Below are 15,767 nucleotides of genomic sequence, written 5' to 3'. Positions count from 1 at the left end.
GGAAGGTTAAACGTACAGGTGGGCTTTTTGGCTGGAGTTTATACTGCAATGTTCTGTTGTATGGTTTGGGTGATAAGCTGCTGTATAGGCTGTAGGTGAAGAGTTTCACCTGACGTTCGTGACACGGGAGGTTGGTGACCAGAAGCCTCGGCGATGCCCGCTATGCTGTTCCCTGCAGTGTTGTAATCCCCGCTTTGCCGATTAACTTCAGAGCGACAAACTCTGTGGTTGCGGCTACTGACACTCAGTGATCTGGGTATTATCCATTGTGATGACAGTTTGGAAGTGGTGTTTGTTTTTAGGGCGGCGGATGACAGCACGGATGACAAACATCTCATCAGTCGTAGGTCTCTGCCGCTGGGCTCAGTTACTGGACTCAGTCGCTGTCCTGTGTTGCTGGTGTCCGTCACTGGTGTCTGCCAGTGGACTCTACCGCTGGTCTTTGCCGACATTCCGTCAGACTGCAGCTGCCTGCCACTGGTGCCGGCCCGGGCCGCCACCTTGGGCCTGCCGTGACGGCTCCGTTCCGTGCCGCGGCGGCGCGGCGGCGACGGTTACGGCCGTTTTATGTGCCGTTGTCATGTCGCCGCGCTGTTAGCCGGCCGCACGAGGGCCGTAGCCACTAACTGATGGCCGGCATTAGGCAGCCACGCCGGCGGAAGGGCCTCCTTGGGCCATGGGCCGCCGCGCCGATGGACGGCCGGGCGGCTCCACACCGGCCATCAGCGGCGTCCGGCGGCCCGCCCTGAACCGCCTCTGGGAACCGCTCCGGTACCCGCGGCGCCGGCACTGGAACCGGCCCGGTACCCGGTACCGACACAGGTCCATTGACGCCTCTCGGAACCACTCCGAGTAAACCGGAGTCAGAGGCGGGCTTTCTTTCACCACAGCGGGAACGCCGAGAGCTCCTGAGACTGCTGAGATGTGTTTGTGACTTCCACCCACAGCCTGTATGTGCTCTGGCTTCTAAATGGTTAACTGTCTGTGAGTGTCTCCCTGTGACCGACTCCCTGTGCGTCTCAGTGCGTCTGTGCGCGGCCCGCACCCCGCTGACCCGTGTGACGTCAGCGAGCGGTGCCGGCCGGCGGCAGGCACTGCGGTCGCGGCGGCCCCTTACTTGGCGGCGGTGCGCTGTCACGGCGAGGATTTGCATGCAGCACGGCGGCGGGGGCGGCGGTGCTCCATTCGGGCCACGTCCCGCTGTACGTCCTCGGCGGGCGCCGGCGCCGTATTGAGCGCTCCATCTGCCGCGCCGCCGGCCGCCGCAGCCCGCCCGCCCGGTCGGCCAGTCGGTCGGCCCCGCTCCTCTGCACCCCCCCCCCCCTGCCCCTGTCCCCCCTCCCGGCACCGTCAGGCGGCGGTCGGACGACCACAAAACTCACATATCACCCCACAACTTATCTTTTTATGACGGAATAAAGGGTTTGATGTGGGCGATAAACTGGATAGATCCATAAAACGGCATTGATTTTATCGTGGTCGGAAATCCGCGGCGAGTAATGGGGGCGTAAAGGCGCGCCTGCTACTCTGCCAGAGATGTCGGCTAAATGAACTGGTCATGTTAACCGAGCATCAATCGGAATGGCGCCGCCGCAGTGCGGAGCTGTTTCGTGTCGTTGGCTTCTGTGTCATGTCGGTGTCATGACTAGGTCGACCTGTATCATGGCGGGCATGTCGTTACAGTTCCTTGCCATCGGACGTTTTCTTCCTTCTGCGCCATACCGTTCCGTGTGGCACTGGCATTCTGTGCCAGATCGGCCTGCACTGTGCCGTGCCGCACGACTTCCCATACCGTGCGGTACTACGTCTTACGTCGTGCCGTACTGTGCCGTGCCGTGCGGTATTGTGCCGTACCGCGCCGTTCTGCGCCGGCCCCTCGGCTCTCCCGTGCGCCGCGGACGCCTCTCTATGGCCGACGCCGTCCGCGGCGAGTGGCCAGAGGCTCGCCTAACGACGTCCCTGATTGCATGTGAATCACACATGAGAGCTTCTCATCTGCGCTTTACGGCGCGCCGGCTATGATGGGCCGTTACGGGCGGCCTAACGCCGTCGTTCGGTGGTCGTGCGGCGCCGGAGCCGCCGCCGGCTGACAAAGAGCGTCCCGGCGCCGCCGGGCACGGCGTGCAAGGAGGCGGAGCTGAAGGCAGTAGGAGAGGTGCGGGGCGGGGCTGTATATCTGTTGGTTTGTTGGATATGTTAGTGATTCGCCTCAATCAAAAATCAAAACCTCTCAACTGGAGAGGTTTTGACTCTATTATATGGATAGTGGAAGGTTTTCATCTATGCCGTCTGGTATGCTACCGATAGTGGTTGGTGTCTAGTCAGTGCCACCTGCCTATGGTGCTTGCATCTGGGGAGGAGTTGGTCTGTGCTGCCGACAGTAGGCAGTAGGCATAGACACTGGGCAGAGGTGTCTGCCCAGTGTCCATGCCCCAGCCAGGTCTGCGACACCTGGTATCTCTCGTCTGTGCCTGCTCTGTCCGTCGCTCGGCGGGCAGCTGCCGCCGTCAGTCCCCGCTGCTCGCTGCCGGCGGCTGCCCACGGCCCGCCGACGACCGTCGCGCGGCTGAGCCCGCCGGTCCGGCCCGCTCCCGGGGGACCGATCGGCCCGCCGCTGCCGCGCGCCATTTGCAAGTCAGATGGCCACCATTGGCCGCTATGAATTCAGCAGCGCGGTGGCCGCCGGCCGCCGACACTCGGCCCCCTAATAGGATTGCTGTTTTTCGGTAGCCGGAGAGCTGCTTACGGAGAGACAGTGACGCCCTGCCGCGCCGCCGCCGCGTCCGGCGCTTTGTGGGTCTCCTCGCGGCGGCGCGCCGTGTCAGGAGCCGCAGTGCCGCCGACACCTCGGCTGTGAGGCGCGCCGGCCGGCGGCGCGATGCGGCTTTACGATAGCGTGACTCCAACACGGGGCTTTTAACGACACTGCACATGTCTAGTTGTGATGCACATCTGTTTTGCGGTTGCATTACCGTGTGGTGAGCCGGCTTGTTACATGCAGCCGGCGTAAGTGGCCTTTCGTGCAAGGCGTGCTGTGCGATCAGGCGTTGCATCAGCACTGTGGCGGCCGGAGTCGGAGTCGGTACCTAGCCGGCGACTGGATGGTCAGGACCGTGAGGTCGTGGCGAATCGGCGAAGGACGGCGCTTCGATACGGCCCCCTGGACCGTTTGAAGCTTTAACCCCCTACGACACAGGAGTCGGTTGTGGGGGTATTTATGACAGCTGGTACCCGGTGTAGGAGTGTAGTATGGAATGTCCTTCGTGGAGAGGCTGGCTGGAAATTCCAGCCGTTGGACTGAAAGTAACAGCGGGCATTGATTGATCAGCAACTGCAGTAAGCGACCTTACTCCCTGAGCGGCTGTGCCCAGCCAGTCGGCGTGCTTTTCGGCCCACCGACCAGTGGATGTATCTCAGCGATTGAACCGGACGGCTGTGCCGTGCCACTCCGCATCCCTCCCTCGCTGGTCGGCGCATCTATCTTGCAACACACTTGACTGGTGTGCCAAGTACCCACCGCCGTCCCATCTCCGACTGTAGCTCTGAACCACTGAGGCCTGAGAAGTGAGAACCACGACTGCCGCGCGCTCGTCCGGCCCGCTCGGCACTCCGACCAGCCCCGCGGCTGCCGCTCTGCCAAACGGCCGCCGCTCTGAGCTGCGGCGTGACGTCTGTGGGCAGTAAATCGGTCAGTCCACCGTCCCCGTCCAGCCCCACACCAGCCGAGCTCATCACATAAACACGCCCGCCACCGCCACCAAAGGAGTTGAAAACAATTACCGCGCGGTAATGTGCCCGGCGCCGGGACGCCTGATGTCTGTGTAATTGGCCGGCGGCCGGTCCTAAATGAGCCGCCACTCGCGGCCGCCGCCGACCACACTCCGGAAAATTGGCACCGGGCGGGCCGCGCTGGGTGGGGGCGGGGCACGGGATGTCTGGGGGCGGGGCCGGGGCGCAGGTGCGTGGGCTGTGGTGGATGCGTATGTTGCGGAACCATTGCAAATCACATGGGTACTGGGGCACACAAATGACAAGCACGGCCCTTGCGGTAAATAAATCGGGAACAGTTTTTTTTTTAAGTTCTGGAAAATATATTCGCCTGGATTTGAGATAAATCGCTTCATATCTAGAGGGTTATGCAGCATGCATACGGGATGAGACGGCTGAGAGATGGGGGAAGGAATTGCTAATGAAATGTCAGATGCGGTGGCTGTGATCACAGATACGTTCATAGACTGTCCTCTGTCAGATAACTCTGAGGCTCTCCATCGCGCCGTGATGACCCGGAACAGCACCGTGTGCGACCCTTCCTCCCCGTGGAGCCGGTACCGCACACCCTCCACCGGCACTCACTCGCGCTCCGCCGCCCAGCCGGCCCCGAGCGGGCCATCACCGAGCAGTTTGTGCCGCTCAAACTTCCACCGCCGGCGTCTGCCGGTCGAGCTGCCGGCGCCAAAGAGCCGCCGCCGGGCCCACGGCGGCAATTACCGTCCGCGGCGCCCTGCGGCCACAGCGCCAATTACGGTTTTAGTGTCGACTCGTTTCCGAGCCCTTTACTGGTGTTAAATACACAGCGGGCCCGCTGCGGTCGGCGGCAGGGCGCCACGCCGGGTCAGAGCCGTGACGAGGGGACGGGTCGCGGGGTACGGTCCCAGCCCGGATATGATAGTGAGGTGGAGCGCTGGTCTTGTTGGAGGGCTGGTGGGGATGTTGACGTAAGGACAGTGGTGTTGTGCATATCGACACCTTTTTTTTAAACCCCACATTTGTTCTCCGGTGAATTTCATACAAGTTGGTTAGAGACCTTCAAAAAAGGTACAATCACTCGATTTTTCTCAAGTTTGTCTGTCTTGGCAGATAAAGCAATACCAGAACAGGCCTACGAACACACATATTTGATCAGGATCGGACGATTGGACACTTTTAACAGGAGATCTTTCGTGCCTCCCGGAAATTCACGGGAGAGCAGATGTGGGGTTTAAAAAAAGGTGTCGATATGTCAAATTAATATAGAGGAGTGTTTAGGGTTGTGATAGGACATGTGGCTGTGAAGGACATGCAGGACGGTACTGTGTGCTCCTGGGCTGCTCAGTGAACCTGTGAGCTGTGTCCTTGCCTCTTTGATGCTGGATCAGATCTCAGACCCGTGATCCTCTGCGTGTATTTGTCAAATGTGTACTTATATCTAACCGAATAATGTCTGTTCGTTGCAGGTGTCCGACTCTGGATCGGTTATCTTCTCGACAGCGGGAAAACGCGAGTGTCCAACTCCGAACAGCGTGTCGCTGGCAAAACGTGAGTGGCAGCCGGCAGGGCAGAGGTATTGGGTAACCGTGAGTGACAACTGACATATGGTAACGAGATAGGCAACCCGTGAGTGACATAGGGTAACGGGATAGGCAACCCGTGAGTGACATAGGTTACCAAGTAGAAAACCCGTGAGTGTCGTTGCTTTGTCATGCTGAGTGGGTTGCCTTGGGTATCGTGATTGTTGTTAGGTAAACGGAAGTGTCGATCAGCTACGATGCAAACACTATCAGAGTGTTTGACGATGGGTGCTAAGTGGCCTGTCGACCCTTGAGATACGTCACCTCAATGTGAAATTGGTTGCTACTTCACTGTACATTTGAGCTGTGATTGCTGAGCTCATATCTCGTCACTGGCTTAGCACTCGAGGTTTCTGTAGTTCGATGTGCTTGATATGTAGCAGGTGTGATGCAACGGCTATCGGGTGGTCGGCTATGGCTGTGTCACGATGCCCCCTCCCCCCTCTCACCATGGCTCGTAACCCCTCCCCGCGCTGACCCGCCTCCCCCTACCTCAGGAGAGAGTCCACCACCACCACCGAGCACCAGCGCCAATGGTGCCCTGGTGACCTCTCCACACACCACGGCCGGCACCACGTGTGTGACAGCGCCGGCGGCCTCGCGCAGCCTGCCGGCCCACCAGGTCTGTACCGACCCGGCCCGATGGGCTCCCGGGACCGTGTTATAGTTGGCCGCCGCCGCAGCCCGCCCCACACAAACGCAGCTGTTTGCCTTTATAGGCATTTTTACTTTTATACGAGCTACTATTAGGTTTTGACGAGTCTTTTTACGCGGCCGGGCAGTGCTATGGGCACATTTGGGCGGCACTAACTCTCGGGCCGTAAAATTGTTACGGCCGGTTAGTTGTGTCGGCCCATACGGTATAATGGCGGCCCGGTGGCCCGGCGGCCCGGAGGCCGGCGGAGTGACCCGGCTCTGCGGGACGGGCAGTGCCGACCGCCGGCAGGCGACTGCTGGGCTCCGGCTGGTGGGATGGGCTGAGAAGGAGGGTGGCATGGCCAATCTGTGCGGATGATTACGGGGAATGCTGAACCGATGGATTCTGAGGGATGGGTAATGGTATGCTGTTGAATTTGATTGTGCACGTTGTCGATTTGCCTCGTAAACAGCAACAAACTTATGATTGTGTATGCTGAAAGGTGAAGTATGTAGTATAGTGATGTTGATACGATATGTTGATGTTGCTGGCTGAATGTTGATGGCCGTTCTACGTATTGACGGTTATCCGCCCCTCCACCAGGTCACCATCGGTCCCCGGTGTACGGCGCCACCCAGTCGCGGATTCCTGCCCCACCCGGGCCTGGCCACGTACCCGGCACCGTCGGCGGCACTCCGAGCGACCGGCGGCGACCCGACCGGCCGGCCGCCGCCACCGCCGCGGACGGCGTCCGACACTGTGCCACCGCCTGCCGCCGCCGCCACTGCCGCTGTCAGTGTCTCTTCCGCCGTCACCGTCACCGTCCCCTCAGCGGCAGAACCGCGGCCGTCGGCAGCTCCCACCGCCGCACCACCCCCGCCGCCGCCGGCCGCGTCGGCCCCGTCGGCCGCCGCGCAGTCACCGGTGCCGGGCCGAGCGCGGTTCGCCGTGCGCGACCTGGTGTCTCCGTCGGCGGCAGCGGCGCCGGTGGCGGCCGCCGGTCCGCCGCCACCTGGCCGCAACAATGGCTGCTCGCCGGCACCGGCCTCTCTGCCGACGGCACCGGCGGCCAGCCGCGCCAAACCGCCGAGACATAAGGTGAGCATCGGCGAGCGTCGTGCCTGTGTCTTACAGGTACAGTGGGTCTATTTAAGATCTCCAGAGCCACCACGTGGCGCTACGGTCGGGGTAGGGCGAGTCCAAATCCCGAGGGAAGTGAGGTCACCGGTCATTGTGGGGGAAGGAGGGGGAGGGGAGTGACGCGGTATCACGGCGCATGGGGCGTGCGTAGCGCCGGGAGTGGGCCGCCCGCCACTGCGCCGAGGCTGAGGGGAGGGGATAATGGTTGCGGGTGCGTTCACTCCGGTATGGTGGTATCCTGTTCAATGTGGAACCGGCAAGAATGCGACTGAAGGGAATCATTATCTCAAACACACGGGCAAGCCAGAGGCAGCGTCAGTTCCAGCCAAAATGTTGAACAATGATAATTGAAATCTAGGACGTATTCATAGCATGCAACTATTCAGTCGATAGTTGCATGATGCTTTTCATGATGCATGATGAGCCTTTTCTAAACTGTTATTTGAGTTAGATATTTTTCATTTGGCACATTCAGTTTTGGTGGGTTTTATCGGGTCGAAAAGAATCAGAAAAGAAAAAAAGAGTTGAAATGGCTGCAGACAAAATACCAAAATTATTTTGTTAAAAAATGAAACTTAGCTTAACATTTATAGGCAACACTTAATTTTGACTTTTGGAGAGGATATTGGGGAAAGATATTGGGGACAGATGTCATCGTGCTTATCTGTGTTGCAGTAGAAGGAAAGGTTTTGGTTCGTGTCTAGATAAAACCAGACCCGGGAGTGGGGCTCGAACTCACGACATCGCATTCAGCTCACAGGTTACCCAACCTCAACGTTACGAGCACCTATCGCCCTGCGCAGCTTGCTCAGTGTTTCGGCTGAAGTTCGACCAAAGTGTCTGACGTCTGTCAATGTCACGAGGCGAAACCCCAAGGTAAATGTCCGTCCCGGTAGCTCGGTCGGTAGAGCGTTGGACTCCATGTGCCATTGGGTGAGAGCGCACGTCCCGGTTGCAAAAGTCCGGGTTCGAAACGCGGCGTGTGCTTGACGTTTTTGAGCCTCCTGACGGGTATAGTTGTGGTTGGTGGCAGGCCGCTGCCAGGCGAAGTCAGTGAGGGGACCGGCCGTGCGCGGCTATGTGCGCACGTTAAAATTTGGACTCTAAATTCTGCCATAAACCAGGCATTGCTTGATCGGAGAGTAGAGAGCAGGGCCATGGCAACAATTTAAGCTTAGCGGGGACTTTGTCCTTGTGATTCCTTTCATTCAAAAGGTTCCGGCCAAATTTATATTAAAAAAGGGAGAACCGAACCAGGTTGGGCCGGGTTGAGCCCGGTTGGACCGGTGTCTTTACACGCAGTCATGGTCAGACAAAACAGAGGCTAATTTCGGTTCAAATATTTTTATTAACTGATCTTATTGTTTTTAGCTTACACGTAGGTATAATAACTTCTAGCTTTTTTAACTCGAGACTTCATGCACAAAAATGTGGCATTCGTCCATTTTACCTCATCGTCTCTTAACAACTGATTTGACATCAAACCAGCAAAACAAAAAAATCACCTGCGTGATAATTATTTGTCTACGCATGAAACGCCAGCCGGTCAAAAAACTGGCGAACGATGCGATCTTTTCATTGCTTGAATTATATTCAATGAAAATTTCAGGAGACAATAAATAATCTTAATCCTTATAGCTACTGGGAGCCCGGAGCATTCGCTAGCATTCCATTGCCAGCTGCATTACCAACATCACATTTGCATTACTTTGGGCTCATCATAATTGACAATTGACAATTGACCGTAGATGAACCGGCCACAGCAAACCCATGCCTCATTATCCTTTCCTTCCAAGCAGCCAACTGCCAAGCTAACCGGCCGCCCAGCCCACCACCGCGATATGGAACAACGCTGGAGTGCGCCATTTGCCTGCGGCAGTGCTCCACCGCGCCGGGGCTGTTTGACAGGTCACCCGCACCGTGACCTCGCCACCCCCCCCCCCCCCCGCCCCGCCCTCCTCCCCACCGGGCTCAGCTCGGTAGTGACCTCTCCTTGAATCTCACATGGACTCAACTGAGGCTCAACGCCATCTAGTTACGTCTGGAGATCCTTACTAGATCCACTGTACATATAGGCTGGGCTAGCTTACCCTGGCTGGTGTCTGGCTGGCTGGTGTCTGGTAGTCTGGTGTCGAGTGAGCTGTGACCGTGCCCGGCCGACCGCTGGTGTGTCATTACCGTGCTTTTGGCCCACTCGGCGGTCGCCGGTGTCCCGCCGTGCGTCGGGTCGTTACCACGAACCTGGCTGATGGCGAGCCTCACGACATAGGGCTGGAATGGAGGGACCAGGGGACCCGACACGACATAGGGCTGAAATGGAGGGAACCAGGGGACCCTGCCATACCGGACTGGACTGGACCGACTGTGGTCTTTATACCAGACCAGTGAACACGAGATCACTTATAGACTCTGGCTCCAGGCCAGCAGGCGTCTAAGGAACCAGACTGGTCACGTGTGAATGTCTGTCCGACTGTCTGTGTGTCTGTTGAGTAGCAAGGCTTGCTGTGCCTGCAGCTATGTAAGCAGCGTGTAGTGTGCCAGGAGGCCCGTGGTATGCAGAATGGTGCAACTAATGACATGTTGACGTGGGTAGTCGGTTAGTATAGCCGACATTTGAGCTAGTTGGGCCTACCGCTGGTTGGAAGGGGTCTCACCAGATTCGGGCTACTGTCAGTACTTGTATCCTTTTTGTGTTCATACTGTGTGTGGTGGGAAGGGACTGAGAGACTGTCGTCGCCTTCGACCTCGCCCCTTTGCCACCAAACAACCCCTCTCCACCGCATTCCTATCTGCTGACCGGCCTCCCCGGCCCCAGTTCTGAGTGAGATGTCGCCGCTCTCCCGTCAGCCGTGGTGCGGCCCGTCTAGACGTCGGCCTATCTCCGTCCGTCACACTGTGTTTGTTTATACAGCCGGACCTGTCGTGTATTTCGTCCCTAATTTGCTGCCGGGCAGATTGTGTGGGCGCTGGTGGCTCAGCGATGTGTCATAACTGTGCCGTGTCAAAGGTCCGTGTAGGGCGGACTACCGGAATGTGTGGCGTGTTGCAGGCTGTCAGTGTGGCAATGTACGGCAGACTACACAGTGTGACTGTTTCTCGGCCTGTTTGTTTGGCACTCCTTGCTCTTTGAGCGGTCGGATGTCACCGTAATGGTTCTGCGTCTCGTTTTGGTCTGTTCGCTCAGTTTTAGTATGAAGTTCCGGTACTGGTCCAGTATCCCATTGCTGATGTGGCCTTCTAAACTAGCACCTTCCATTAGCCTGACATCTCTTGTTAGTTCTGAAGTCCCCTCGTAAGTCGGGCGGCTCGTGTTGGTCTAACTTTACGTGTTGGCCCGAGATTCCCGTGCTGTTCTGACCCATCCCTCCGTCTCCTATTCTCAGACGAGCAGCGGCAGCCCGGCGTCGGCTTCCTCTCGGCGTCAAAGTCCGGCGCTCGACCGACAACACCCGTACAGGTGAGTCTTTTGGCGGATTTCTGCTCATTTTTAGGACTATTTGATCGGCAGATAGACACCAATACAGTAGCAGGCATTGACATTCCATGCTGTATCCTGTGCTTAGTGTGTTGACTGGATACCTCGCCTGGTGAAGATGTCGATTAGTGAGCTATACCAAGGCCCTAGTTGTACAGCATGGCCTGTCTGCTCTATACCCTGCCTCGTTTATCAACTGAAGTCGGTTATTTCTAACTAGCGGTCAACGTGTCACATCGTCTATCATCACAGTGAGTTGTTCAGCCGATGGTCCGTGTATCTGCGGTACCCTGACTCTCCCCCTCTCGTCCGCAGTGTGGCCGGCCTGAGCCGACTGCCGGGCCCGGCCGGCGCCGCTGCCGGGCCGGCCCCCCAGCGCACCCCGCCGGTCGCCGCTGTCCGCTCTCCCATGTCGATGGGCGTGTTCGCTCCGCCGCCGCCGCCGCCGCTGCTGGCCGGGGCCGGAGGACTGGGTCTGCCGCCCGCTGCGCCCGCTCCGCCGCCGCCGCCGCTGCCCGGTCACGATGCAGCTAGTAAGTGATGGTGATGGAACGGGTGGAGATACCGGAACACGGTACCTCGAAGCTGCATCAATAACACATAAGTCGGCATACTAGCTTGCAGAGATACGAACAGGCACAGCTGTTAAGCAGACGCACCGCACGTAGAGATCCCGTTGGAAGGGATGCAGCTCTCACCTTCGGTCGCTAGTGTCAGCGCCACATGTGCTACATCCGAATGGGATAAATTGACCGTCTCGCATCTCCACTAAGTGAGACCGCCTTCCCTGACAGTCAAGGCTAGAACGAACCGTTTCCAGGGTATAACATCGTCTTTCTCAAATGGAGACAGGGGCGCCCCGAGTTTGCAGTAAACAGCGGCTGCTACGGCCGACCATGATAGTCACTGTCTCCATTTGTGTGGAACACAGCGCCCACAACTCAGGCCCGGGTTAACTCGCTCGTTGTGGCTCCCCCGCTGCAGTCTGGGTTGATGTTGCGGTTTTACTGCACGACTCTGTACGACTGACTGTGCTCTGCTGTGTAGGCGCCGACGGGACTGAGTGTCGTACTAGTTTACCGAGATAGTGGAGGCTGGTTGGGACGGAGGAGCGACCGTAAACCCTCCGCCAGCGCGACAACTAATCGATTTTGCGGTGCCTAGCTTTGGTGACTGACTGGAGTGAAGATTGTGAATTTAGAACTGGACTGCGGCCTAAGCACTGCGGGCTGGGCTCCAGAACTGAGCACTACGGGGTGTGAACTAAGGACTGACTGCGGACACCTTACTGCGGACTGGACTGCAGCTGGACTGAACTGATGACTGTTGTGCGCTATGGGGGCTGCTCCCTTTGAAAGAGCTGCGTAGTTGAGAACTGAGGCACTACAGGCCGGGGATAGGACACAGCCGCGTCGTCTCAACCAGATGGTATTTGCTATCATAATCCTTTGTAAAAAATAGTACCGACAGAGCGCGGGCTGATAGCAGCAGCGGTGATGTCGACTGAAGTTGCCGCCCTAGCTCGGTTCGGCAGGATGAAAGAGATCCACGGCAGCCGTCTGGGGCGGGCTGCTGCTCTGGAAATAAAGCTGCAGTCTCAATAGTGCTGTTAACGCTGATTGATTTCAGTTGTTCCAGGAATCGCACAGCCAGGCTGCCTATTATCTGAGTTCTGCATGTGATTGAGTTCTGACGTGCCTGGAACTACGGGCTTCTCTGGTGATGCGTTTTATTTCATTTGTTTTGTGAGGAGATATGTTTGCAGCTCTCGCCGGTATATTTTATGCATTCCTTGTAGTTCTGGCACTTTGTGCAGTTTTTGGAATCCTGCGCCGTTTCGATTTCTTTTTCTTGTTCTTTGAACTCGTCACATGTTTGCTGACTTCAACTGTATGCCGACTAAGTGTAGGCCTTCTGTGCTATTCTGGTCTGTTTGCTTTGTGCGTGATATCAGACTGGTTTGGCCTTTGATTTACTGCTGTCTAGACGCTTTGTATCAATACTCAGCGCTTTGTAAATAGAGATCGAAAGTGCAAGGGCCCATTTTATTTCTTTCATTTTGCATCTAGTGTTCATGTTTTTGCCTTTCCTTGTATTATTTATTCCTCGTCACCACTAAGGCCCTGCTTTACCAATGCTGTCACCCTGGATATGCCACTCCGTGTTTAAATTCTGCCTTCCTTCTCCCGTGTGTTAATTTCTCCATCTGACCTGTCACCGCCCGTCCACCCACAGACAAGGCGGACCTGCTGCGGCGCGAGCTGGACACCCGATTCCTGGCCTCCCAGGACCACAGTATCTCGGTGGGCCCGCCGCCGTACCTGCGGCCCACCAGCGCCGAGCTGCACCAGCAGTCGCACCAGCACCACCAGCACCACCCGGCACCACCACCAGCGCTGGTCAGTCGCGGACGGCGCCGGCTGACGTGTGCCGAGTATTGTTTATTGCCCGTTCCGCGCCGGCTGATTCCGGTATACGGGCCCATTATGCGGCAGAACGGCCGACTCGGATTGGACCGATAGTGGCCAGGATGCATTAGCAGGTGCTCGTTTCGGGATGCGCTGACCGTTTACGATCGGTCGCCGAGGGTCAGTTCGGTATGGGTATGAATATTTCATCGGTCGAGTCTGAAAGGCGGACACGAATAGCCTTGCAGTTCAAACGTCGTTTGCCGCGGCTGAGTCGGAGCATTAGGGGAGGTATATGCTAGTGTGGGCGTGCCAGCTGGCCACGATTCACAGAGACATGTTTTGGCCTTAGTGTAATCTTTGGACGTCTGACCGCCCGCCGCCCGTCCGTCCGCAGCTGAAGTCTGTGCCGAAGCTGGGCTCGGTGAACTCGCCGTTCTTCCCGACCGGCTCAGCGCCGTCGATGGCGACTCTGTCGCCGCTGTCGGCTCGGCCGCCGGCGCCCTCCTTCCTGCCCGGAGCGCCACTGCAGCTGACGGCTCCGAAGGTATGTCGGAACAGGGACGGAAACGGATACTGCTTCTGATGATTTTTGGTGAACATCAAAGTAGGCAAAGGGAGAAGACTTGCTGCTGTGAAATGGGCCAGCTGTGACCTTAAGACGTAGCCCGTCGGCTCCTAAACTAACGGTCGTCATTATTTGCTTCGTTTTTTATTCGTGCCCTTGCATGCCTCTATGCTTGTCATCGAAACAGCGAGGCACCCGCGCACGTCCTGCCTTCAGCGACCCTTCTCTGACCATTGCCACCGCTCCGCTCTCCGCCCACAGAAGACCGGCCGCTGGAACGCTATGCACGTGCGGATAGCCTGGGAGATCTACAAGAACCAGCAGAAGTCGCCGGCGAGTGCGTGCGGTCCGGAGCGGGGAGCGGCCGGCCCGGCGGGGCCGCGGCCGGTGGAGCCGCCCCTCCTGCCCGGTTCGGGCGCGCACCTCCGGCCCTCGCTGATGGATGTGACGGGCGCGCCGCACCCGCTAGGTAGGTGGTTCGGTGGTGGGATGGTTCTTGATGGGGATGGCTTTGTGTGAGTCAAAAGCGAGAAAATCACTGCCGGCTTGACAGATAGTTGTGATTTACGTTCTGGGGACTGAGCATTTTCAGTCGTAAAAGAAACAGTGGTACTCATGCTTTGGGAAGGGATTGGCTTGTTGGTAATTGGGATGCCTAAGTACCATGACTGTAAGCATCTCCGTTGCAAAAACTTTCCCGGTCCGCCGGCCTTATTACTGTGTCTAGCGTATAGCCGCCGTACCCCTCGTCCGTTTGTGGTTTCAGCACCTACCGGGTTCCCGCGCTACCCCAGCCTGGCGCCACCGGCGAGCGGTGCTTTCGGCGGCCTGCTGCCGCCCCCGCCCCCGCCCGGCGCCTTCCTGGACCGCCACGGCCCAGCGCCGCCGGCAGGCGGACACCCCTTCGCGGCGCTGGACTCGTGGAACAGGTGAGAACGGGGAGGAGCGTAGTTCAGGCTTTTGATATTGTGTCAACGTGAATCGTCTGTGCCAACCTCATTTGTCTCTAGTATAGACTCATTGACTGCTCGAAGCCAATCATAAGTTTCATTGTGACTTGTCCGTCTGTGTGGATTGCCTACTGTGACCGGCAATTGAGCCCCTTTAGTGACACTGACCGTCCTCTCCCCGTCAGGCTGGCGCGTCCCCCGGCGCCAACCAGCTCCTGGTCGTCTCTGAAGCCGGAGCCGCCGCCGGCCGCCCCGGGCCGGCCTCCGTACAGCCCTGCCCTGGAGGAGCGCGACCGGCGGCCCAGCTCTGCGGAGCGGCGCCGGACAGCGGCCACCCCGCCGCGCCGCGACCACTCTCGGTCTCCCATCCGACTGAAGGCGGAGCCGCCCGAGCCGCGGCTCCACCACGAGGAGCGGCCCCGCTCCGCCGACCACAAGGGAGCGGCGGCGGCGCGGCATATGAACGGAGTGGTGCCGCACCCGGCCGACGGGCGCGCGGCCGCCGCCGCCGCGGCACTGTACGCCGCCGGCCGGCCGCCGTACGGGTACGGACCTCTGGAGGCGCCGCGCGGCCCGCCGCCGCCGCCGCTCGACCCGTACCAGGCGGCGCTCGGCCACGACGCACTGCGGGAAACCCTGGAGCGGGACCGGCAGCTGCAGCTGGCGCAGCTGTACCGCGACCCGGCCGCCGCCGAGCTGGCGCAGCTGCAGTCCCGCGAGCTCGAGCGGCTGGCCCGCGACCGCCAGCTGCTCGACCACAAGCTGCTCTGGGGACTGCATGCGCCGGCCGCGTCGCCGTACGGCATGCGTCCGCCGCCACCTCCGCCGCACGACTCGCTGCATCTAGTCAACAGTTTCAAGTCGCCGTACCCGGGCGCGGTGCCGGGGCTCGGCCCGCCGCTCGGGCCGCTCGCCGGTCTGGCCGGCTGCTCGTCAATGTCTCTCCGGAGGTTGGAGCCGCCGCCGGTGCCCGGCGCGCCGCCGCTGCCGGGCCTGCCGCGCCGGGACGCCGACCTGGGTCGGTAACCGGCCGCCCCCGCGCCGCGCGCGTCTCACCGCCGTCACCTTTAGAAGCCGTTTATCGTGTTGTTGAGAGCCGATTAATTGTCTGGTGCTGATTTACCGATTACTTTATACGGTCTTGTGCGCGTGGACGCGTCAGTCCGCGATCGTCGACTCATGTGACGCTCCGTGCTCTGCTCGGCGTTTTCTGATCTCAGTCGCCCGCCGTCGCTGCCTCCCGTATGTGCGTGTCCGTGTCA

General features: G+C 58.9%; 1 protein-coding gene across 1 annotated transcript in view; it reads left to right on the top strand.

Annotated features, from left to right (window-relative positions):
- LOC122393340 (extensin-like) overlaps positions 1-15,531 on the top strand; it is a 30,401-nt gene extending 14,870 nt beyond the window's left edge. The window contains exons 5-15 of the mRNA XM_043389273.1: positions 5,214-5,295; positions 5,825-5,949; positions 6,568-7,062; positions 10,488-10,561; positions 10,895-11,112; positions 12,815-12,978; positions 13,385-13,534; positions 13,817-14,024; positions 14,322-14,484; positions 14,691-14,976; positions 15,211-15,531. Of these exons, the coding sequence (XP_043245208.1) occupies positions 5,214-5,295; positions 5,825-5,949; positions 6,568-7,062; positions 10,488-10,561; positions 10,895-11,112; positions 12,815-12,978; positions 13,385-13,534; positions 13,817-14,024; positions 14,322-14,484; positions 14,691-14,976; positions 15,211-15,531 (2,286 nt within the window). The remainder of the gene's footprint in view (positions 1-5,213; positions 5,296-5,824; positions 5,950-6,567; positions 7,063-10,487; positions 10,562-10,894; positions 11,113-12,814; positions 12,979-13,384; positions 13,535-13,816; positions 14,025-14,321; positions 14,485-14,690; positions 14,977-15,210) is intronic.
- Positions 15,532-15,767: the final 236 nt, after the last annotated feature.

This window comes from Amphibalanus amphitrite, unplaced genomic scaffold (assembly GCF_019059575.1).
Source record: "Amphibalanus amphitrite isolate SeventyFive unplaced genomic scaffold, NRLGWU_Aamphi_draft 000531F_arrow, whole genome shotgun sequence".
NCBI lineage: Eukaryota > Metazoa > Arthropoda > Thecostraca > Balanomorpha > Balanidae > Amphibalanus > Amphibalanus amphitrite.
The sequence above is the reverse complement of the archived record's forward strand: the minus strand, read 5'-3'. Positions and strand labels throughout refer to the sequence as shown.